Below are 27,452 nucleotides of genomic sequence, written 5' to 3'. Positions count from 1 at the left end.
AGTTAATAGTAGTTTGTTTCATGAGATCTTGGGAAGCCCTTTTGACATAATAGACTCTCCGTCAAGTAGATCTAGCCTCGACAGATGTTGAAGTTGTTCCAGCAAAATCTTTGAGGTGTTTAATGCAGCGTCCCTATGGAGGTGAAATTTGGATGAATGTGTCATTTGCAGACGGTGGGTTCCTAGCTGTCTAGTCAACGGTCTTCATATGCCTAGGCCAGGCATCCACTGACAAACATTCCTCCCTCACAAGGTTAACAGAGGCCGCCTAAGTGAAATCGACGTGTAAAGCTATTCAACCTTAGTTTGATCCTCAAATTGTATAGGTTCGATTGACTTAGAAGTGACGTGAATCCAAGCAATCGTGAATTTACCCACTTTGTGAGAATAAATGTCAATAATGATTAGATCTATTCCCTTCGCTTAGAAAATTGATGGAAAACCAGTCCCGACTTCCTCACGAATATCTAAGTCTGCTACATACTACTGGTCACACTGCCTGTTTCCATGTGCTTGGTTAGCACTGACCATTCACTGTCTAAAGGAGAAATGATTGAATAGTTTCTATCCAGGAAATTTATTCCGATCAACGAGATCTTCTCAATGTATGCATATATCTACATCAACCACAACATGAAACCAATTTCATTGCAGAATGTGTTGAGGTATTCCCTGTACCAGTGTGTAACTATAATCCCTATGTCACACATGATAATGAAGTACCTACACCTGGTTGTTTCTCTGCTACATTTGTTTCATAAGTTGGCACTGATTTCTAACACATGGAAGGATACAGTTTCATGATCCATACCAAATGTGGTCTGGTTACCTCTTCCTAATGGGAATTTAGGAAGTCCGTCATTAGTAAGTGCCATGAGTTACCCCACTGTATGTTCTGACAAGTCATGCTGCTATGTCATATTGCGCAAATGTATGAATGATTTTTCTTGAGGATTCCATATGATGCAACACACTGATATCTGACCAGTGCAGAATTTGCATTGATAAATTCAGGTGATAGAAGACACTGCTAAGCAATCTAAAGTTATCTGTCCCATTACAGCATATTGTATCCAGGATAATATGTACGTTAACATGTTAGCAAGAAAAATATAACTATCAGGTATGTAATGTTGTGAGGGCAAATGATTCTGACTATTAATTTTGACAACCATAATAGTATTATTTTATCTGACACAGACTGTACATAGTGCCAGTATAGCATTCGTTTAGTTTAATATAATTGCTACAAATATTATATGCAGTGCCTACTTGCAGTATTATATACAGATACTATATACATATATCAACTGTGTAAATAGTAATTGATATTCAGCAGGTTCAATTCATTACCAAACAGAGTATATTTAGAGACCCTATATAATATTCACCTAACTTCATAAGTTACCACACAAACCGTACTTAGTACCTGTAAATAAGAAGCACTAAACTTCACATTATTAGCAGAAGTAACATAGCATAGGTGGTATTTAATTGTTACGTGTTTAGGCTCTTACAAAAAATATCACGAAAAAAGTAAAGACAGAAGTTTTTGTAAAAGTTCATAAACAGTTTATTTCCTTAGAAAACAAGATAAAAATGAGAAAAAGAACTTTCGGCTTTACGAAACAAATCCAGAATTAGTCCACAAATTAAAAAATAGATGTCCTGTTCTTAAACACTCCTAAGCGAAACTGAGTTCGAATCACGATGAAATCCAAAATGGAAGATGATGACGTCTGTTGTAACCTTTGAATTGCTGCAGTATCAACAGCCTCTTGTTGAATCACAGAAAATATTATTCCAGTGTTTGAAATCTCTATACATTTCGATAAATGTTTTTGTGTAAGAATTAATTTAGAGCACTAGTATTTCCAGGGAAAACAATTACTTGAAATCTAAATAATTTGAATAAAATAAAATAATTAGCATAAAAATGGCCAAACATAAAACAACTTGACTTCTCAAGTGTTAAGGCACGAATGACAAAAACGTTAAAAATAAGTAGAACCAAGACGCAAAAGATGCCCAGAGGGAGGTCAATAGTTCATCCTTCTATAATAACCAAAAGTTTGTAACAATAAACACATGTTATTTGTTATGTAATCCCAGTATGGTCTTAACTGAAATCAATGACTTTTACTCTGGGAAAGAATTTAAAAGAAATATTGTTTACTACAACTATCACTGAATTTTTAATCAATGCCAGGAACTAGGTCACCTTTAGAAACATTATCTTTATAAAATTGTTTACATCAAACATATTTTTTAAAAATCGGTCAGACCTGGGCTCTATTCCAGTAAATAAAGTTACATTATAATAGCATATAATGGTCTAAATAATTAAATCTAACAAATGCACAATTCATTTGAATAAGATTTAAATTAAATAAAAAATACCTAACATGGTGTTAAAAATGCAAAAGAAGAAAAACGCTTCATATACAAAAACAATTTAAGTTTGTTATGCTTCAGGTCTATATTCATTGGAAAGAATTAGTGACTTTGCAGGTATGTCTCATGGCACCTATAAGTAAAATATGTAGAAACTCGAAATAGTAAACGTTGATGAGAGAAATAAGCTAGAAATGTTGATAAGATGGATGGAGAATACTTCCCATTTGAAGGGAAAATCCATTTTGCTTGCACCAGATAGTCTTGGATTGTTAGTTCTCTCTAACAGAGGAAAACAGGCTGTTCAGGTCGTGTAGAAGTAATCACTACAGTGTATTAAGGGTTGATCAATCTGACCGCCACATATATAATTATACACGATTGAGGTCCCATAGCTAAACGTCTAACTAGAAGGACAATATATGCTAGTTAGTGATAGTTCCCTTAAGCATAATGATATAATAATGTATTTTGAAGAAGAAATATAGCAGATGAATTACTTTATGACTGCAACAAATTCACGAAAAGCATTGCTGTGTAGCAGTTACTTCGAGGTCACGTGAGGTAGTATTGAAACAGCCATGGGGGTTGAAACAACATCCTACACTAAACACTGAAAGCTTGCTAAAGCATGTATTTAACAGCTGATTATGAACATACTCATCATTATTTTGATAATGAAAACACAAAAGCCTCTAAAATAGTGTTACGGAAAATCAAACGCAAAGAATAATACCTTCTACTTTTACATCAGTTTCACCAGTGAGTGTCTGTTTGGCTCCAAGTTTGTGGTCGATCGATTGCAACAGTTCAGACATGAAATCCAACTGTAAAGAAAAATTATTAATCACATGATTTTTATTCAACTAGAATAGTAAAGTTTTGTATCCACTGGGCAATGTTCAAATGGGTTAGGGTAATCCAGAATGTGAAGTGCCCACCCTTCTATAGACGTAGCTAAGGCGAGGCTTTATGAGGTTGAGCTCTTATTATGATCGGGAAAGTATTACATAGAAACAACCTGTCTTTCAAAACAAGTTTATATCCGTATACTTTATTTTAGTGGGTTTCACATTACGTGGTTTTGGTAAAGTACCCATTTTTGCGAGTATATCATTTAAAACAATCATCGACACCAATAAAAAGAGGAAACAAAGATTATTGCAGTTTACACCGATATTCATTTTCACGCATCTGCGAGCAAACATGATAATCTAGACTGTATGAAGTAAGTTGATTAAATTATTCATTGCCAGCATCTGGTGTCGATCTGGAGCTATTAAAAACTATTGACGACTTCTTTCTCCAATCATATTATACCATTGTTTTAATCTTCAGTAATTATGATACCAGTATTGCAATCATAACTAGTTTCTCAGGTGTTATTAAACACTGCTGTCAAAGCACAGAGTTCGCAATAAATATGGAGTAGGTGCCGGAACAAAGCCAATGACATAATTTCTAGTCACTCCAACTTTAGCAAGCAAAGTCAGTGATAATCACGCCTTATTATTTGTTCTGAAAAGACAGCAGTTCTGCCACAATGGTTGAGTTTTAATGTGCATGTTCCTGGTTTTTTTTGCCAAGAAGCTGGCAACGTGTGGGTAAATGACACTGTTATGGCATTACGTACCCTCAAATATTCTGAGCTACTAAGTATCGGTGGACAAACGTTGGGAGCTCCATTACTTTACGGAGTTGCTCAATGGGAGCAGATTCTACTGAATAAGGACTTGTGAATCAATCAATTCGTTGTTGATTATTTGATTTTGTATGACAAGTGAGTCCACTAGGACACTGTGCATGCCTGTCATGTGGCAGATATCAAATGTGGATTTGTCACCATGAATAATACAAGATAAAATTTCAATCAAGTATGCAGCAAATTTGAAAATTGTTTCACCCTTGCCTGACGAAATAATCGAAAACAGTTGTTACCCAAAATAATCAGCATGCTTTTTGCCTGCCAATATCTCAGGGAATTTTCTATGTTGCAAACCTATGGTCATTTAATCTTATGAGTAAGGTTTTGGCCACCACTGACATATAATAGACATCTCATATGATATATGTCTGCATTGAATAGACCCAGCATGCAAAATGCAATTACTGGGCTGAACTTAAACTATCCTTGTAGATGGAAAATACCAATGAGATAGAATACGTTTCACATTGATTAGGAAGGTAAAGTTAATTTAGAGAGGGGGTTTGAAACCCATCTCATCATAAATGATTTATCATATGGTGATGGTTGGTGGCTCGTTGGTTTGGGGATTTATGGTACCGCAAGACCTGTCTATTATTTTGTACTAAGTATGGTATGTTTCGACAATCCACTCTCTTTGATTGTAGTTTATCAAATTAACCGCGGAGCCATGCCAGTTCATATGTCTTACAATATACATACTTGAACAAATGGCTTATTCTATTTTGCTTGGGTTTGAGGGGTAGCGAGACGAGGGAACTGATGGGTAGACGGATGTAAGCTTGACATAGTTTATATGGAATTCTAGATGATAATTAATAATATTTAAAGTAAAAACATTCGTTATAAGGTAAAAATCACAATGTATAAATTAGTGAGAATTCATTCAAGGACATTAATACTAATCCATGCAATTAGTACATCAGCACAGCCAAGATTAGAATTCATTCGAAGCACCACTGGAATTCATTTGGAATAATTTATACTTTGGACATGTGATTTAACTTTTATGATATTTTGGGATTTATTTCACAACACAGAAAGTTCTTATTACGGTAATGATTTGGGGAAAGAGAATTCTGCAGTCGCAGTATTACTTTGAGTAGTATTTGTCGAGAACAAATTCAGATGTTCAGAAGTGGAATACAGATTTCTTCCAAATAAGAATGGTTTTGGTAAATCCAAGGACATCAACTGTGAGGCTTGAGTGGTCAGAGGATAGCTCGGAAATGTACCAATAAGCTGATTTTGCTTAGATGTGATGCAAGCAATGGTTCATTTTCATTAATATCAAGGCTTTCTGAAGGTAATGATCTACAGGCGAAGTTTAAGCCCCTAATTAAATACCTGATCAAACATGTGCAGTAAGATTGTTGATCTGATCCACACAAATTTGATCCTTAGTGACATTTCGATATAGTCGTTACAGCATCCGCCTCAGATGCGGGAGGTCGTAGGTTCGATTTCCGGCCGAGTCATATCAAAGACTTACAAAAATGGTACTAACAACTGCCTCACTAGGCTCTCAGCATTAAGAAGTTAGTGTTAGGACTAGGTGGCCTGGTGTCAGGATAATGTGACTGGGTGGGACATCATGCTACATGCATGATGCCCGAGTGATAGACATCAGTATAGACTGGCATATTGCAGACATCGTATCGTTATGACTGAAACATTGTTAAAGCTACGTTAAACATTCAAATCAATTCACACAACACATCGATCTTGCGATGGTCATATTCAAGTCGATAAAAACCTTTTGGTTCACTCCACAATCTGGATCACACTACTTGTATGAAATCTGTTTGAAATTTGTCCTCAAGTATGAGGAAGTGACGTGGCCTAGTAGTCAAAAACAAAGATACAAACTTTGTCTTCTTAACAGTAGGGATAAACAAATATGAGATAGATTTTCGGTCATAATGAATTTGACTTAATTCATGGAAATCCATACAGTTTTATATTTACAATGAAATGAACATATTTCCTTCTTACCATTTCTAAATTTTATATGTAAGACGTTCAAGTGTGTTTATATAGACGTTCGGGTGTGTTTATACAGATGTTCATTTGTGTTTATACAGACGTTCATGTGTGTTTATAAAGATGTTCAGGTATGTTTATACAGACGTTCAGGTGTGTATATACAGACGTTCAGGTGTGTCTCTACAGACGTTCAAGTGTGTTGATATAGCCTGATCTACAGGAGATAAAATCTCCAATGTATAATAAGCAGGTCTTGGATAAAGCTATTTGACTATAAACTTATTTTAACAAAGAACCTACTTTAACTACTCTGTAAAATAGGTAGCAATTGTAACCTTGTATAAACAAGTTAAATTTCAAAATGTATCGTATTAATGAGGAACAAAATAATAAAAAAACACAATAGCCTCAAAAATGGTGTAAACAAATCAAACGAAGAATAATACCTTCTGCTTTACATGGGATGAAAGATAATAAATATACTGTGATGCCTTTTATGTAATATTGACAATATATGTAGACAATTAAGGTGAAACTGGTTAGCTTATCTTATAACAAAAATGGCATCTGAAGTCCCAGCTATTGGTATATAATGTGAACATTGCGAATGGAATAGGTGGAACATACATCAATGATGAGAAAACTTCTAAGAATCACCAAAAGTGTTGCGAAAAGGCAATTGCAAAAATTGTTTGTTAGACTTTTTAATAGAAGAATGCTCAACAAAAACAATCAGAGATAGTACCTGGCGAATGATTACATTAGGCACCAAACATCTCCTATCAAGTAGGAAACAAGTAGCAACTGAGTTCCATCTCGGTGACAATAATTGCCACTACAAGCGATACTATATGGTAATAACTTGACTCACATGTTATGGATTAACTTGACTCACATGTTATGGATTTGTTTGTGTGCTAGTAGAGGTTATCATAATGTATTATGATCAGGTAATGTATTAAAAATCAATTTATGTTTTGGTTAATGATATGTCCAATTGATTTACAAACCTTTGTCTCCATATTTTTCACCTTTCTCTCTATATTTGCTACCTTTGTCTCTAAATTTCTTGAACTAGATTCAGTAGCAGTCACGGTATTCTGTCCAATCGAAGAACCAGTTCGATTTTTGCTAGATTTAGGTTCCTTTGTAGATATAGTTTGCAGATGCCTGTCGAATTTTTTCACCAGTTGGTCCAATCTGATTTCAATAATAATAATAATAATAATATAAATCATCAACAGTTTTGATATACAGAGAAATAGCGTCACCCAGTATCCTGCATTATATCAAAATATAATTAAGGTTTTATATAATAAGATGTAACATGAGGTAAGCGAAACAATGCTAACATTAAAATGACATCAGATTATGTTCAAGAGTTCTTATGATACGATTACTAAAACCAAGACCCATGGCAAAATATAGTCAATCGACATAAACAATAACTATGTCAAATATGGAGTAGACAAGAAAACATAAACTAGGGATATAGCATCTAAGATAATCTTCATATGAAATTTCCATTAGAATATATTGCACGATTCTGGAGCCTTCGTGATTAAAAGTAATATCCCATGTAAAGATGTTTAGCGGATTAGCCATGGTTATAACTGTGTCCAAAATTGAATATGTAAGATGAAACCATAATGCCATTTTAAGTATGAGAAGAAAATGTGTGTACCAAATTGCTTGAAAATACTTTTCAAAGGTCCTTAAGATATATCGTTTACATTGCAAGGATACTAGTTTGTTCAGCAAGGCTACAACTCTGTCAAAATATCTTGTTGATAATAATAAACATATAAGCCTGTAAGTCATTGTTCTTATCAAATTGATTCAAAATATATTTAATAATTATTGGGATTTTGATGGTTTCAACAACATTACATATGAGTATATTAAGTTAATTGTCCAGGACCATAATTTATTCAACATGGATGAGACTAAATAAATACAGCAATGACAAAATCCTACTGCATAAGCAGGTAAGACGTAGTAAGTAGTAAGGAAAAAGTAGAAACTCCTAGTATATTAGCATAAAAACCTATGAAAAAGTTTCTAGGCCTATTGTAACAGTATGTAAAAATTTCTAAATATCTAAATGCGCATACTTATGACTATTAGGTCAGTGGTTTTTAATCTTTTTAACTCACGACCCAATTTAATAAAATTGTGTATACCCGCAACCCAGGAAATTATATCTTTTAATTAGCTTTTCCATAGAGTCATACTATTTTAATACATTCTAACCTATCCCACGTCGCACCATAGACACAAGACATTACTTGTGAAGAAAACATCACAATGGCGAGGAGGTCGGGTTTTATTAACTTCAAGTAAATGGTTTGATTGTCTATTTCTCATGATCTAGTATCGATTCAGGATCACACGATGAAATGGTTAAACACATATCATTTCCACTGTTCAGTCGATTCCATTAGTTTTTTTTTTTTAGAAAAGCAGCGAACAATAGCACTCTTGGTTTGCTTAGCAGAGGATATTCTTTGGGAACGCAGATTTAAAACAAATGTATTGATTTGGGTCTTGTTTTCAAAGTGTAAATGCTGGGGAGATGCAGCAGGTCATTCTCGTGTTCAGTTGCACATTTAATTACACTGATGTCCCAGGATGTTTTGAATAAAACTTTCTCTTACCCAGCGATTTTGTTTTACTTTAATATTCAAGTACATTTAATGGGAAATAATGACTAAACATTTTCTCGGGGCAGTGAGCTTTAACTACATAACCGTTTTCATTTCGTTCCAGCTTTCATCACAGAAGCTGTTCTCCAAAGAATTTTGTAACAGTGTTGGGAATATATAACGGCTAGGTAGACTGCTTTTCATTCGTGTTTGACACAGTTTCGATTAATTTTAAATTGATTGTATCTCTTAACAAACAAATCCCTTTATCTGTCTCGTACCTTATATATTAGTCAATTTAAATCAATTTTAGTAAGGTCTGATTCTTATGTTTAAGTATTTGGCAGGAAACACAGACGAGCATTGTTTCTTGTTTACTTTCTCACAATTGATAAGTCATATTTCAATACATCAACACAGTATTGCCTCCACCACGATTTTGTTTATTTAACCTGACTGTTTAGGTAAGGTGGATAAAGTGTATTCATTTTTACTGCGGTAATTGCCGGTTCCGCGGAGAATACTTTCATTTCTCTCTGTAGTGGTCGTGTTTCCGAACGTAGTTTACTTATTACAAAGCGAGCCATCTTTTCTTGTTTTATTGTGATTTATCTAAACATGCAAACATATTAGACTTCACATAGCAGTGGGGGACTGGAAAAGGAATTTAAGTTTTTTGCTACACTCAAATGTCGACCTTATCTACGTATGTATTGCTTAATACGTAGGTGGAAGATGCGACTCTGAGTAAATACAGTAAAAAAGATTTTACACGTGAATAAATAAAAATGTTGAAAAGAGTACATTTTCGAGAGCAAAAATATTCTTGCAGAAACCATTTCTCCTTTTAATGCCACAAACTTATTTTCATGTATGAGGTGAGAACAAATGCTAGTGTGCGGAAACCATTTTCCTTCTTTCAGTAACAGTGGCCTTATATTAGACACTGTCTCCAAAGTCCATTGGTTTTGTCCTTGCCCAGTGATCAAGCTCTTGACAACGTTCAGTATATGAAGAAGTAATCTCATTTATTAAAAACATTTTTGTGACTTAATGAAAAGGCAATACATGTACAGATCATCATAATGGTTCTCCATTTAATGGATAACCGAGATTATTGAGCTGAAATAAAATAGGAAACATACAAAGGTATTTGCATACAAACCGATGGATGTTATAATACATTATGCAAAATATCCTGAATTTTTGTTTGCAATGAGACTTTCTTTTGTATCCAGTATACTATCAACTGGAACAGATTCATCTTGTATGCAAGGGCTGCATTGGTAACATCTGTATTTAGACTTAACTTATATTGACATAATGCTGTTGCAAGAATTATAGATCAACATCATGCCACCTACACACGCTAGGATTTCCAACATTTGTGATTGGAATTCTATTTTTGGTCTCAAATATTTCGAACATCCAAATTGACTATGTTTAATGTCCTTGAACATAGGGTGATGTGGTAGTTTGAGCAAAAGACAACTCAAGGCTAAAATAAAAGCTACTAATATGAATACCTACCTCTTGGATATAGTGCTGACTTTTTTATCGATGATTTCGTCACTATTTCGCTCCATTCTTTGGTAAACTGTGGCTGCACTTAACTCTTCCAATTGACGCAGTTCATTTGTATAGTCTTCAACAAATGTTTGCTCTGTAAGTGATGGAAAACAACAAGGGTAACTTTAAAACAACAATTAACCCATGCGGTCTTCATATTTCTCAAATCGCTGACATTAGCCAAAATTTTAATGTGAAATAAATTCAAGGGCAAGCAGAGTAGTATTTTAGTTCAACCACTGTTGCCAGAAGAAAACTACATATTATACTTTTCAACGCAAACATGAAAAAATTAGCAGCTTGATGCAGTGTGAAAACCCTGTCTTGATTCAACCCACTCTTATCCATAATAATTCTTATATTCGCTGCAATAATGAAAACCTTATATCTTCTTAAATGATGATTTCAACGTAAGTAGTTATACGTTATGCTGAGGAGCTTAAAGGGGAGTCTTTTAGAAGCGTTAACTTTTGAAGTAGTGATAACCAGTTTGTATGGATAATTAGACAAATGTAACCAAAAAAGAAGAGATACTAAAGCGGTTTGCCATAGTGCAAATTATATTGTAGGTGACCCTCCATAAGTTTAGTTTTATAATTAGCTACTTGATGTTTATAAGCCTTCTTGCATAAGTACCTGTCTAATAAGACGTTTTATATGTTATTTAGAGTAATGATGGATAAAACTCTTTTGTCAAATCTGGTTAAATTGTAATATTTAAAACTAAGTTAAATGTTTGCCTATAGTGTGATGATATATTAATTTCACTATAATGCAGTATAATCTTTGACTCAGATGAACAACAATATAATTAGGAAGTCAAGTCTTGTCCAGTATACAATATATAAAAGGTTTTTTAGACTAAGCATGATCCAGAAAGCACAATGGATTCAAGACCGTATCATAAGTTTACTTGACTGTAAGACATCGTTTGAGAAATACTGACTAGAACTACTTGAAGGCAATACATAGATCTGCAGCCTATGTACCGAGTTTTATAACTGGTACTGTCAGGGTGAGCGAGTGCGTCTATCACGCAAACATTGTATCAGTCTGAAGACTTGATGAGCGAAATATCCAGCACAATTAGTTCAAAGTCACACATATAAAAATGCAGTCTGAGCTTTATACAACTTGTATTTGACTATTATCCCTTAAAGTGTTTGTTGCGAGAAAAATCAGGCTACCGCTAGAGGCCTCTAAGCACTTGTCGCGATATATGTTGTTTTACAGGTCGGCAACAGTATACTCATCTGAGTACTTCCGCTAGCCATGTATGGTTGATTTGATTGGTGTGTGTGTGTGTGAATGTGATTTGGATTTTTAACGTAACTTTAACAATGTTCCAGTCATAATGCTACAATGTCTGCAGCGTGACAGTTGACAGTAATGTCTGGCACTGGAGCATCATGCCGCAGACATGTAGCATCATGTCCCACCTAGTCACATTATCTTGACACCATGTCGGCCAGTTCTAACACTAACCTCTTAATGCTGAGCGCTATGCGAGGCAGGTGTTAGTGCCATTTTTATAAGCCTTTGGAATGACTCGGCCGAGCTTCGAACTTCTGACCTCCCTCATCCAAGGGGGACGCTCTAATCACTTAGACCACGGGGTTGGTACGAATGGATATAAAACTATGGATCTGGTTTAGTTTCAACACTGCATTATTTATGAAGTTCTACTTCAGTTGATGGTTTCATTTGGCCAATATTAGCTAGTGATAGCAATGAGGATAATGAACTTGAAAGTTTTAAAGTATATAAGATTATTGAAGTTGGCAAAGTGTTACTAGAAATACCAATTAATAATTTCTGCTGAATAAGGATCCGATGTATATGTTGGAGGGACAAAAACAGACAGATTGTATGCTGGTCAACCCTCTATTTACAGGCATTTCAAAACTAAATGGAAAAATGGAAATACCAAGCCTAATTAGCATACAGGCTATCTTCAAAGTATACTCTCAAGCAATGCAGCCTAGAGGAATCATGTGCTACAAATTATATACAACCTAACCTATAAGATTAATGGAATAAATATGAAGCAAAACATAAAACTGAATGGTAGGATACTTATCAGTCCCACTATGACACTGATGGACATTAAAGTCTAATCCTGAATTATTAAAGGTATAACAAATCTGGCATAATAGATAACAAAGCAATTATTAAGAAAAGTGAAACACCATGTTCATACGAATGAAAAATAATATTATGCGGCAATACTTATGAGTTGTTGAACACAAAAACAAACTTTAAGAAACTGAAAATTCATTGTAAAATGTATCCTTGGTCCCAGTTTATTTTCTTAAGCCCATTCAAAATAAATATATTTTATTTTATTTAATGCTTAAACTAGGTGTTGCTCAGTATTTAGAGCCTCGAACTCACAATCGAAAATGTGTGTGTTCGAATCCTATCATCTGACTAGCCTAGATCAGATAGCTCTGTACTCATATTGTCTCGGCACTAAATAACCTAATTTTGTTGCTGTGCCATAAAGCACCACAGAATCAAACAAACAAATGATAACCAAAGTGCAGTAAGTGATTGAATGTATATATTTATATAAAGGTGCCTGTTTATCATTTCTGTTCTGTAGTTTTGTGCACATTAGCATCTTAAATAAGCAACAATGTCATTTCTTAGCTCAAAATAGCAAAACACGTCCTCTAAAATTCTTAAATTTGCTTTTTAAGAAACACACATAGTGTGGAATTTTAAACCGTACTATTTTCCTGAGAGACCGACATATTTGCACTGAGACTGATAGAGACTGATCAGATAGAGACTGATCAGATAGAAGATACTATTCTTCGTTTTTGTTATCGCTGTCTATTGCGAAAATAATCTGGACTGTTACCGTAGCCTTTATAATATCCATCAATATGAATACAGATTTGGGGGTTTGAGTAATAGGACTAGATGTCCTGTTTTGCCCGTCAGCTTTTCAGTTGTTGGACACTACTGATTACTAGACACATTTTTATGTTACGTTTAAATAAGTTGACATCATATGGAATCATTTGGGCTCGTCCGTAATGCATTCCACGATCGCCGTGTGGAAAGACTTTTATATTGTAGGAATATGGCAGGTGTGTGAATAGTCTTTGTAAAAGTTGGTACACAGTTGTGAAGAAAGATGGCCGGGTATTTCAGAAGTTTATCCAAACGATAATATTTTCTAAACTAGAACTTCCTTTATTATTTACAAATCCATGGATTTTAATAACAAAGTTTACAATAATTGATATAATTAAAATCTAGACATAAAAGACATAAAAGAGGTTTATTGTTACGATGTGTTCATCTGATATGAACCAATAAAGTAACCAAATTCAAACTAGTATCCACAAGTCTAAACTTTTCCCCATTTTATTCATGTTGCAGGTACTAGATTAATTTCTACAAAATACTTATATACAAGCATTGTGACAAATGTTTCATTGCAATTAACACAATACGATCAGCATGTGCTGGAAACTTGTGTCACCGATTCTGCTCTAAAGGAGTAATATGTTCCTTTGATTGTTTTGTTTTATGAAAAATGACAGTGTATTCTAGAATATTTTTTCATCTAATTTGAAATAATTGGCGTGACTTTGCAAAGATAACTTTACTTAATTTCCCTTCCAATAATCAACCGTCATGTCCTTTATGTTATATTCGCAAAATTGTAGATGGGTTTTTTACTTTAATGTAACTTGTACCTTGAGTCCTACATTAACCCTTCATTTATTTGAGGGATCACAATGTAGTAGCTGAATAGATTATTCTACTTGTAAAAGATTACTCTAGTAATTGATAGAGCATATTAAACGTTTGTGTGTTCTAACATTAGCAATAGTTTTGTTCAGAAAGCGTGAAAGTACTTGTGTTACATCCAGAACATGATACAAAATATTAAAATAAATATGTCCAATCAAAAGTCTTTTTTATTTGCTATCATGCTATAACATAATATAGCAAAGTATATCCTTTAGGTCTTGTTGAAAAAGTGTTATTTTGACACCCCAAATGAGGTAGCAGGTATGAGCCTCGTGTTTATTTTTTCACATACAAATTAAGTCTCTACTTTGGTTTATTTTTCTTTGAGCTTTGAATTGGATTCGTCGGTCCTGATTGTACTCTTCCTTTTACTGTACAGAAGCGAAATTGCTTAGTTTGGTCTTGAAATTAATGGCCAACATGATTTGCATTTTTATACATAACTGCTACAGGAGCAAATAACAAAAAGTCATCATGACAAGCACACCAGTTTCTTGGCGTTATAACAGTATACTTTAATCGTTCATGAGGCCAGTTCTATTTACCTGGGCTGTCTTGTTACAAAAATCCATACTACCCTTTGTATTGTGAATTGATATTATAAAAGAGAGGTTTGTCTGTATCATCTAACGATTATAAGGAGTTTCTGATATTTGTCAATGTTTTACGTGAATGTACACTATAAACCAAAGATAATAATTGATGACACATAATAATGTTTTAAAGACCGGAAAATAACTAGAGATACATGTTATGTTGTACTCTGTTAGGTTTCTTTATCTTTAATCTGTTTGAAACCTCGTACAGTTTATTAAACATTAGTTGGAAATCCAAAGTCACATTAAAATTTCATGGTTGTGTCAGATTTAATTATTGTAATGTTGTATTTTTAACTCAAACGATATGACTTTTTTATTTGGATGAAAACTAATATTCAAAGATTTAAACTAGAAGGAATGTATATGTACATATTTGACCCTGTTTGTGAGTAATCTGAACATTTCGGTGTTCTTTCAGTAAACAAATTGATGTTGAAAACGATGACAACATACCTTTAACAGCAATTTCGTTTTTGAGTTAGGTCTCTGTATAACTCTTGAAAATAATTGTTTTTCTCATATTTGAAAACATTGTAAAGTCAAGTGCTTTGCTAACTCATGATGGAGAAATAATTTATATAAGTGCATATAATATTGAATGTTCGAACATTTCTACCTAAAACAAACTGCCTTTTCAGGGTGATAATATATGCTGAAATGTCTGTATCTCTATTTATGACAAGATCTGAATATCAAAACGTTCTCTTTCTAGGAGGGACATTTTAAATTACATCATGAATGCGTTTATTTATTATTACGTTAATTTTACAGAATCTCCAAAGACACATGCCCTTAGCTTATTTTACGCATTTTTAATGTTGTTGGCAGTCTTGCAACTCACACTATTGTCTAAATTTTCCAAACAGTTTTAACTGGAAAATAAATATCACCGCAAAAGAAAATGAAATGAAACAATTTTTACAAGCTTTGTTCCAAAAAATCGATGAAATTGATGGCACACAATGATCCAATGACCAGATGTTTTAACATGTGTCCAGTACCAAATCAAATTATCTAACAATTTCTATAATTTCATTAAATACTATAACTCACATTCGGGATGTCTCAGATAATATGATGCTCGATACACAATGAAAGATGGTTCTTTTATCCTGAGCTTTATTCTGACTCACGAGAAACGAATACAGTTAGGATCAAAGAAAACGAGCAGACACCACAAGTTTTGCTTATGCTACAATGTCAAGAAAGTTTTATATGCATTATTGTTTAATGCAAAAACTCATTCGCACAGGTACTTGTCCTTAGCTCTACTAGTTTAACGGGATACTTGTATGCCTCTGAATATAACTAAACACTGTGGAGCACTAATGAACCACCCATCCTTGCACTGGTGCAACGGAATACATCCGTCGTTATGACGGACTTAATGGAGTTCGCCATCTTAACTTTCCCTATTTATGCAGCAAACATTTAGCCGCAAATGATTTTGGTTCATTTGACAACAAAAAAAAAATGTGATGGGAGTTTGGGATCCACCCTCACCCGGGTGTTAGGCGGCGGTGCTCCTAACCAGTTAGGCCATGAGACTAGCGGTCCAGGGTCCATAATGCATTTTCTTGGTTGTCCTTATGATCCTATTATGAGATGGAGACATAAGCACAAAGATGATAGTATGCATCTATGTATGTATGTATGTATGTATGTATGTATGTATGTATGTATGTATGTATGTATGTATGTATGTATGTATGTATGTATGTATGTATGTATGTATGTATGTATGTATGTATGTATGTATGGATGCATGCATGCATGCATGCATGCATGTATGTATGTATGTATGTATGTATGTATGTATGTATGTATGTATGTATGTATGTATGCATGCATGCATGTATGTATGTATGCATGCATGCATGTATGTATGTATGTATGTTGAATGCATATATTTCCATTGAAATTATATTTATAAAACGTACAAGTTAAAATAATCTTACTGAAAGCGTTTCCTCTTTGAGTAAAAGCCGATAGAAGACAGAGTTTGGGACATTGCATTTTCCCACATGCAAAAAGCGAAATCTGCACTAGGTAAACCAGTAAAGCAAGGGGTTGTGCCAGCCATGATTTAGTGTAGTACTCGCATATCAAGTTGTATCGACGCATGCTATAATGCATTTCTTCCTGTTGTTGTACCTTCTCGAGTGAATAACTGCAAAAGATGAAAGTATTGGTGTAAAATTACAGACGAATCGTAAACTTTGTTTCATTACCCATTGCTATTTTGTGAAGACGTTTGCAAAACGATGTCATTAAAGAGATCTTTAAGTTTGAAAAACTTTGTCATCATTACTTTACGTTACTAGATAAAGTTGAAGACGATTGTAATTTTACACAAAATAATAATGCAGTTAATGAGATAATTGGAAAACATGTTTCTGCACTATTGTATACACACACACACACACACACACACACACACATATATATATATATATATATATATATATATATATATATATATATATATATATATATATATATATATATATATAGCTGGACATATGCATGGATATATGCATAATTCAACAAAGTCAACCTGCTTCACCACCGGTTGCCGCTGCACTGCAAGCATAACATTCGAATACCAAAAGTGCAAGAAAAGCTGACATACTTAGGAGATAAGGTGAGTATTGAGATGAGAACAACCGTTTGAATCTGGTATTGCTACTTAAGCGATTGACTATGTTCATGCAAAAGCACAGAAATCACAAATACCTTAATTTAAATTGCAAACTCCTAACCATGTAAAGACACTGGACAACTATCAACAAAAATGATTCCTGTAATCGTAGCGGTGTTACAATTATTTGGTCACTCTAAGGTTAAAGCAGACGTTGTCCTTAACGTTCATTTGCTTGTGCTGCATGACAAGGACTGATTGAAGACGACTAAGTTGTTCATTCATATCGATGCCTGCACATTACTGAACTGCGAACATACCAACGCCATCAAAGATAATATCGTTAAGCCATTGAAAAGATTACATAAATATAATAATTCAGGACTCTCAAAAGATTGTTCATGTAATGGTAGATATCTCACAATATCATCTGTTTCGTGCACTCAGTTAAATACCAACACCAGCGTGGGTCCCGCCAAGGTCAGTAATAAATGTAAAGAATTTGGATAATCGAGTCCACTTTGATTTGCTTTTGCTGAGTAAAATGAAACAAACAGAATATGTACCGCGCTGTGCATGGGTAAGAAATCTTGCTCTGTTACTTATCCGATAAAAGGAAAACAGGAGTAAAATGGTTCCATGCAGACTTTTTGTGTTTGAGTCCCAACAACTACTCACAAGCGATGACTTTTACTGTAATGGTATTAGTGACAACCCGCCGCGGACGATAATGCCAGAACCAGGTAAAGCGTTCTCAACTTTACTGCAGTACAATGACAGTCTATTAAGTCATCTATGCGGACTTTGAATGAATGAACTCGGAATGCGCCTAGCTCTGCTTATAAAACGCAAATGTTTCCAATAACGCCCTAAAAATGCAGTCACTAAACAAATTCCATGCGGATTCTGTTATACAGTAGTTCGGAGTGACGGGCAAAACGAACCACCAATTCTTCATTGCGCCCAGGGTGCGCCAGACCCACTGGAAGTGTTTCTTAAATTTACGGCAATATGGATTTGATAACAGCTTAATTCACCAGCAAAAATATTTATGACCAGAGATAACATTCGTGAGTTCTTCACAGCCACTCATTGCTGAATACAACACATGTAGTCTGCCGTTGATTACGTACCCCAGCAAAGGAAATATCCCTATTATGATTTATAACCTGCATTGGTACAATGTTACAATGGTACAAGCAGAAAAGTAGGCACAACTACAGCTCATTGATTCTTTAAAGGTTCTGAAATTGACATTGAACAAATGGGTGATCAATCTAAAGACGGATAACATTGTACTTACTCGTCAATACTGTCCCCAGGGCACTAGCGGCGCCTCAAACATTGACTTGTTAGCGAGAAAAGGTGTGTAACTGTACGATTATATGGGCGAATGGGACAAATTTACTGAAATGCAGGCGCCAAAGATCGAAGCGTTCTATTCATTGCCGTCACATGAAGGTATTTTGGAAAATGATTTCGCGCACGCAAACAAGATTGCTCCGCATCAAAATCTGTATCTGCCCACTGATGTGTGGTTGTTCGCTTATGTGTTGGAAGAAATTTGTGACATTGTCATGCATATGTACAAGTTCGATTACCAGGCATGGCGTGAAATGCCTTGTTGTCCAAAACCAAACTCGACTTGGTAATGGTACATCTGTTTAGAGAGCGATCCCACATCGTGGCGTGATATCGATGGCCAGTCACAGACATGGAATCCAAACGACGACGGGTATGACCATGCTGTCCGTAGTAGTTATATGTAGATGCCAAAATTTTAAAAAAAAGTGGGAAATGAAATGGTTGGTAGCTTATTGTGGATTGTTCATGGACGTATTGACAATCAAAACACGTGCGCGATTATAACATCAACAGTGATCAGGGGTTCTTCTTTGTAGTTGATCTAGAATACAGGGAACATTTACTTTATGCACACAACTTATACGTTGACACCTCAGGCACCTTGCACGTGGTTGTCTCCGTACTAGTGCGCGATCTTTGATGAATTCGGACGCATATACACTCTACCTGCAATTGAGTATGCGTATAACCGAAGTCCATCAAGTGCGTGGATTTCATCATCACGCTTGTGTAGCACCTAATATCCAGATGAATACGGATCTGAGAACAAGGGCAAAACATGAGCTAAGGAAGGACTTTTTCAAGCCCATGAAAAATTGTGTGTTTGCAAAAACCATAGAGAATTAGAGTCGACCTTGTATGTGATAGCAAACAAGACAGATTTTGAAATCTCATAGCAGACCCGGTTTCTGATTCTCGTAAGATCTTTGATGGTAGACTTGTTGTCGTTCACATTAAACAATCAAATCTGCAGCTGACAAAACCAATCAATGTTGATTCGTCCGTGTTAGTCTTGTCAAAGCTGATTATGTTCTATATGATAAGATCATTTATCTGGATCGTGCCTAGATGATGTACACCAAAACTGCATATTATCACAGATAAGTTCACGCAAACATGGCACAGGCATGTTTGATAAATGAATCTAACAATAGCAGACATCCGAAAGACCATCCGTTGTTTCGTGACACAAATAAAATGGTTGTTTGCATGTAAGACGATTGTTTGGGTAAACTAATCAAATAATCTGTACGACAGAGACCTAAAATGTTGTTGGTGTCTCCAAGAACTTTAAAAAGTAAAATGTATTCGACGAGTTATTCTGCAGAAATATTTCAAACACAACATGTACGTAGAATGTCTTCGAGACCGACATACGTTCGCACACAAGGCAAATATGATTCGGTGCCAAAAACATCGCATCGGTGTTTACCGATGCACTAAAGGGAGTCTGTCCCAGTTGATACCAAGCGATGGATGCTCCCGAACTACTTACGCATTTTCCAGTCTTGCTGCTGTGAATCAACTTATGATTGATACAGACTAACGCTAATAATGCTGGTGCGCTTTCGCACAGAGAACGAATACTAGCGCATCATAACCAATCCTGATGGAAGTTCTGTATTTGCAGGAACTACTTGCATTTTGGGTGGTAGGTTTTGGTCCACCCACTGACGACCCCAAATGACAATGCGCTGGTTGTCCTGGAGTATCAATCATTTCGTAAAAGGTAAACACATTGAAGGACCATATCGGGTCAGTAACACGGCGTTGTACAAATTCTAACTCTCTGGGTGCATACAAATACCCAACAGACTTGCCTCTGAGCGCCTGCAATGGAGCTGGATGTGAATTTATTTTGCTAGTTAGGGTAACAGTCTCTTTTCAAATCGCATTGACTGGTTTTAAACCAACCGTGCGTGTGTCTTCATTGTTCAATGCTCATATGACTTATTTAAGTTGTGCTACACATATAAACTTGTGTACCGGGCCAACAATAATTGTATCCAGGGATGTGTTTTTCATAATGGTATTTATTCCAGTTTGTCATCAATGAGGCCGCTGAGCAACGATTGTCAGATTCAGTGATTGCAAATCTTGTATTGGGGCGTGCATTACAAAAGATATTAGACAAAGTTAGGATTTGAACTGGACTCGACTGTGTTAGTGAATGGAAGTAAACAAGATTTTCAGCATTACGCATACCCAGGCAGAGATTCCAATCAATTCAAAATAGCATTGCACGTGCAGGAAACGTCTGGATTGTTCGTTGCATGTGAGGCAATTTCGGAAGTTGCGGAAAAACCTTGCACAGAATCATGCTGGTTGTACCGATCATTCTGCCAATACATCGATAATAACACTAGAACAGCTAGGATATTTATCAAAGTTAGATCTGATAATGTGTATTCTCAGTAGTATGCAATTAGGCAACCTAGTCTAAACGCTAACCCTGCTAACGATGCTGATGTACAAGACTAACGTCACTTTAAATAGTGGATTAGATCAATGCAAAGGACAACTTCGTGGAGCCTCCCTACGATTTTATTTTACAAATCCTCTCAGTCACATATTTAGGTCTAGTAGAGATGTTGGCAAGGTTATTTTTGGGATTAAACACACAGTCATATTAACCTGCAAGAACAAGAATTTTAGCGTGCTGCAGCTGCCACTGATGGTAAAGTTGTATTATAAACATTCGAGTTGCGGATGAGTGTGTTATTCATTTCAATAATTACAGAATGGCACTTATCGTGTATGCTTCAACGCTGTCTCTTCCTGCACAGATGCACACCCACCAACTACTATTCATGTGCAATTTAAATGGCAAATATGTACTAAACATGGTCATAGCGCACCAATCATGTGTTTGTAGGGTTTCAATGTACAAAATTGAGACACTGTACCGATGTATTACTTTTCACTGGAACACCTGGAGCTGTTTAAAGAGTCTGTTGTGGACATGTATTTTCATGCACGTGTTGGTACGGCTGGTACTGCTGGTTAACAATGATACATTCTGATACAACTCTGTTTTGGTGTTTGCTGATGGTTGAACGAGGGTGATCAATGCTCATGTGAGAAATTCATATTTGAACTTGATGCATACGTATTTAAATAATAATGTATTATCACAAAGTGAATGTCGGTCGTATTAAAATTCAGGTGGACAAAATGAAAATGAAAGAAAACAACTATTGTAAGGTCACATTGAAACTTTCACCGGCAAAAACTAACTGGATATGTTCCCGTGTAGTCGACCCATACACAACATTCACAGTTTAATGCTGCTAAAGACATTAACACCTCGGCATCATTATAATTATCAATACCAGAGGTGACACAAATGCAAACGACCAGTGGAATATTTCCATTCCTTGCAGTAATTCCAACTTTGTTGGCAGCAGCGGCTACAGCGGTTTCAAAAGCTTAGGCGTTAGTTTTGTCGGAACTACATCAGGAATTGCACTGAAAAAGGCGGTCTTAGGTAAGATCTTCGAATACCATCTGGCAGAGGACTTCAGTTACCCGGTATAGCAGGCACAAAGTCGCACCATTAAGGAATCTTGATTAAAAATCAAACATTTTCGTGGTGTCTTTATGCGAAATGAACTTACATCGACGGTGCCAAGCAAACTTGAAACCGCCATCGTCAACCTTAGTTTAATAGCAGGACCTGACACTCATTTGATCCCATACCTGGTGACACATCAACATCGTTTGTAGTTTAACTTGTATGGACTTGCACCACCAAGAAATGTCCATTATTTTAACCGGTCATAATTAACCTGGATAACAGCGTTTGTTCTAATCAACTATACCAGCAATACTCAGTTGGATGGGCCCATAAGATGCCATAGTGTTCTTGAAGCGTTACAAACACTTGAGGGTTCACCAACCCCACAAGAATTTACTGATTTCACATTAAAGTACGTTTAATATTATATAAATGACAATTAACACTTGTGAATGTTACACAGCTCGACGACGTTTTGCTGATGTGGATCTGAGCTGATTTGTCATCAAAGCCGATTTAAATAAGTTAGCTAATCGTCTTGTTGTTGGTGCTGACACAGGTTAGTTTCTTAGTTTTTACAATCAAACTGATATACAGCAAACGTCTAACGTTGACATTCAAGATATCATTTTTAAGTTGAACCGGGCTATCGAGAATGACCTGGAAATCACTGACAACGCTTAAACAGAGATAGCAGCGTGTCGGCCACAATTATTAAAGAATACATTGATACGGCCAATGGTAGATTAAACCAAGACGTAGGTGAACAGATCGCTAACATTACCGCACCACCACGCGTACTAAATTCGTGGAGATTAATTCAAGGAATATTATTCAAAGTAGAAGAGGAAATATGACCAGGTAACCTTAGTAAAAGGTCTATATATTTTAGATCATCTTATTGAAAAGGGTTTGAACCTAAAGAAACTTCAGATTTTAAAGGTGCGGAAATCTGGATCATACTTGATTGTCATAACTGGAACTAAAGATGTGTGGGACTCAAAGGAAAGAGAATATTGACAAAATATAAGCGGCATCTTGATCAAGATCATGTAACATTAATATCATGTATTAACATCCCGCCAGAAATGATTTAAATTTTTACACAGGTGCATTATTAGTATCGTTAGTCACCGGTAATGAATTTCAGTGCGACTCACTCTACGTTTAACTTGAAGGTTGTTTAACCCTCTTTGGTGTTTGTGTTTAAGATTTTATCATTATATATACAAGTAATGGAATCTGACCTCGGCGATATGGTTGTGTAGTTAATCGAAGGTGTGCTGGAAACAACTGACAGAGGATGATAACATCCATAACAATATTGCTCCACTTCTCGAAGAATATCTACTTGAAAGTGATGTTACCAAACCTCCTATGACCTGTCATATAGTTTTGTCGAGGATAATGTCGAAATTGCTCGTTGGAAGCAAGTTGGATGTACCATTGGTAACTCGAGGAATCACGACTTCTGCACATGATAACGCCCAAGCGCTTAGTTACAGCAACAGATGCAACAATACTCCGGGATTCTTTACAAAAGTGCTTCTCGCAAATATATCCACACAAGTTACATTCACTAGCGAATAATTTTAACCAGAATTGACTCATCCTAGAAAAGAAGGAACACAGCTGTTATTCAGCAACGACGCATTTGCTCGGGAAACATTCATTGGACAAAGACGATCGTTAGATGTAAACGTGCTAGGCATAATCAGTATGGAGCCTCAGATTTAACGATGTGAGGAAATAATCGAAGCGGAATAATAGTTGCGATATGAAATCACCAAGAGAACCGTGCTGAAAGTGAAATACAAACGCGCGTGTTTGGTCGTATATGCTATTGTTGGTCTTTGTGTGACCGGAGTCGCATCCACAACATTCATCTTAGGTGCACCAATCGGAATTATTGCTGGAGCTATATCGACAACAAACGGTGTCTCTGGAGGTGCTAACAAATTAATTTGGATACAATTAAATTCACAAGCGTGTTTATTCAGACCCTGCAGCTTCCCAAAGCGGTATCAACACGAATAACAAATTATTTTCAGTAACTATCGAGGATAAATTAATTAGCGTGGCCGCTTTGAAGCTGTCTTGGCGGAACTATAAAGCCACTGACAATTCTGAGCACAAATAATAAACCGCCTTGAACAACAGACTGTAAAAACTGAGTTAAACAATCCGCATTTTCTTGTATGCTGAAATGATTAAACTTTCATATATATCTTTCATTCTCGATCATTTCTTTTTCGAGTTGGGAGCCTGGGAGTATTGATAGGTAACACGAAAACCATATACAGCTGTAAGATCGTGGATGATTAAAAATGCCTAACAAGTACTGGTGATAAACCTTTTTTTAACTTTTAGGTCTGTTAGTTCTGATATACGTAACAGACTATATCCTCGATGGGTATTCATTTTCTTGGAGTTATTAATGATAAACATCAAAGGATTGCGTATGGCATATTAATCGCTTCAAATATTGTAGTGGATAGAAGCTGTGTCGTGTATCAGAGACCCAAAATATCTCAAAAGGCAAAAGGCTGCTTTGACATTGCTATTTTAGTGCATCCAATATGCAATTATCGTCGTTAGATGTAACAATGATAGAAAATCCGATAATAGTCTCTCTACTGATGGTCAAGTGAAAGAAACAAATATTCACCTGTAAATGAAATATTCTTCTTCTCATCACAGGTCATGTAAAACAATATTCATTGAAGCCAGAGGAAAAAATGCCTAAGTCTCATTTGAGACGACTGTCAATTAAACAATCCTTTAATTGACACAAACACATATTTCCAAAGCAGGAAAGCGTTTGAATCTGTTTTAGATAAACCCAATATTCTTACTCAAAATGATGTATAAGCACAACGGAATGTATTAAGAAGAAGAACATGATTTTTTTTATATTACAATATAATCGTTCATTTATACAAAGGTACCTAACCAAAGAAATCAGTATATTCCTTTAATCAGTCTGTTTATCTCTATATGCAAAATGGCATTCCACTCAGCCATGAGAAATAAGAATTCTTCGTTGTCTTGGATTATTGGCTCTCAGGTACCTACTTTTCTACTATACCTTCAATTGCATTTTCTCACCAATTTAGTACGTTTCACTTATAAAATGGTACATTTTTTACAGATATACAATAACCCTTGCGCTAAGTATGATTGCATATGGTATTTAATATACCCCAGAGGACACTGGTCATAGAATGAACATTTTCATTAGGGAAAGTTACTAACATTCCTCCTAAATGCATGTTTAAATTGGCAGAATGATATTTTCAATACTTGGTCTGTCACGTTTGTTGTGGACATTGCGAATGCCACGTTCATTCATTTGCATGTCTGAAAGTTTCATTTGTGACTCAGTAAACTCGTCCAATTTGTTCACTTTATCATTTGTACTTTCAAATAGATGAAAGAGCTGGTTTAGTTCATCCATAAACAAACCTAATAAACTAAAACCTAAAGTGTCTTATACATGAGTGTACATGGATTGTTTACAAAGTAGTTCCTAATACGCTATACTATTTCTACGCAAACGTGTCGTGGTTTTCACTATCGTAGAATATTGCGCGATTCTGACAATGTAAAGTGAACGGAGAAGAAATGGAATATAATTAGTAAAAAAATGTCTCCCACACAAGATAACCGTGAGAACGTTAATTGGTATCATTTTGGAAAAATATTTAAATTGTTTCCATTTATTAAGCACACTAGATTTTTAGCGCACTCAGAAGTAATAAGTACTTTTGGTAACTGGAGTGAGGTTTGTTAAAGGATACTCTATTAAACTGCACGTATAAGAAAGATCTGAATCATATGTTGTCGTTGACAAAAATTACAATAATACATGTTAAAATATTTATATTATGAAGTGAATCAGCATCACTTCTACACGCTGGAAAACATTTTTTATAATAATTTCTGCCAATAAATGCTTGATGGAATAAAGTTCCAACTTTTCAAATCTTTTGTTTATGAACCCAATACAACCATGTCTGCATTAAACTTTTATAAACTAATTATATCATAGGGTTGAAAGTGAGACTGTTATCTTAAATGAGATATGTACACTTTACACAGATATTAGTTGCACATATTAGTTTCTCAGTTTATGTATGACTATAAGTAGAAATTGCCATTTCTTCCAACGGTATGTATAAGTAACCAATATCATGTCTACGAACATTAACCTTAATATGCATGTCGAAGCAGAAAAGGTTCGTTTTACACATTTGCCATTAAGTAGAAGTTTGCTTCTGCTTGCTTTTTCAAAACAAGTGTTAAATCTCTAGGTTTGTGAAGAAGAAGACAAAGACAAAGAACAAAACGAGATAAAGAAAAAAGAAAGAAAGAAGTAAGAAAGAGGGAAGGAAATATAAAAAGATAGAAAGTGTCTGAAGGCATTACTTTCAGTAATATAATTATTTCTTAAAATAAATTTATAGCATAAATTATTTTATAAAAGAAGCTGTGGTAGTTCTCATATTGCCATTGTGTAACTGTGTATGTTTTGAATTTATGATTTATAATACCTGAATGTAGCAATCAGCAAACTGAGAAGCATGATGTTAGTCATTAACATGTATATCCCCATCATCACTGACGCAACGTATTGTCCAGCCTCTGTAGGACAACGAGGCACGGTCCCATCTCTATACACAGCTGCATCGTTTGAACAGTTGTCTGCACCTTGTTTAATAGAAGAAAGTTTTAGTTGTAAAACAAAAAGGGCTTCGGTGTTTCTCTGAGAAGTTGACGCTGAATCTGAGAGTTTCAAGAAGCCGACAAGTGGTATGCAACCAATATAAAAATCGTGTAATTGGTCTCGTTACATATAAATGATTTGAAAAATATGAAATGTGGAATATGTTTTACAAATGTTGTATGATGATGATTCAATGGATTTCAGCATAATGGAAATTCCTTCAGATGCGAATATCTCCAGTAATGTTTGTCCCTGATCATTTCATTTTTTGAACATAATATCTTTAGAGGGTTATATGGTTTTATTTCCAATTTGCAGGATGTGGTCAGCATCATTAAAAACTAATGTAATAGTATTAATGTCACTCGGAGTGTTTCCCACAGGAACAGGTAATTCTGCCACACCAAGAAAAACACGATTAATATATGCAATTACCTTTATTTATTGGATACAATATTCCAAACTTCCGCAAACATCTGTGACATATAGCTTATGCTTCAAAAATGAAAATTTAACTTTATTGGGTCATGGTAT

General features: G+C 35.2%; 1 protein-coding gene across 1 annotated transcript in view; it reads right to left on the bottom strand.

Moving 5' to 3' along the window:
* The window catches only part of LOC149771144 (transient receptor potential cation channel subfamily M member-like 2), a 36,175-nt gene extending 9,279 nt beyond the window's left edge, over positions 1-26,896 (bottom strand). Inside the window, exons 1-5 of the mRNA XM_089948813.1 lie at positions 26,746-26,896; positions 16,628-16,839; positions 10,261-10,393; positions 7,096-7,285; positions 3,131-3,221 (exon numbers count right to left, since the gene is read on the bottom strand). Of these exons, the coding sequence (XP_089804939.1) occupies positions 3,131-3,221; positions 7,096-7,285; positions 10,261-10,393; positions 16,628-16,839; positions 26,746-26,810 (691 nt within the window). The 5' untranslated portion in view covers positions 26,811-26,896. The remainder of the gene's footprint in view (positions 1-3,130; positions 3,222-7,095; positions 7,286-10,260; positions 10,394-16,627; positions 16,840-26,745) is intronic.
* Positions 26,897-27,452: the final 556 nt, after the last annotated feature.

The sequence above is a fragment of the Sinohyriopsis cumingii genome, unplaced genomic scaffold (genome assembly GCF_028554795.1).
Source record: "Sinohyriopsis cumingii isolate HCF-2022 unplaced genomic scaffold, ASM2855479v2 utg002106l, whole genome shotgun sequence".
Classification (NCBI taxonomy): Eukaryota; Metazoa; Mollusca; class Bivalvia; order Unionida; family Unionidae; genus Sinohyriopsis; species Sinohyriopsis cumingii.
This window is presented reverse-complemented; position numbering and strand designations above follow the sequence as displayed.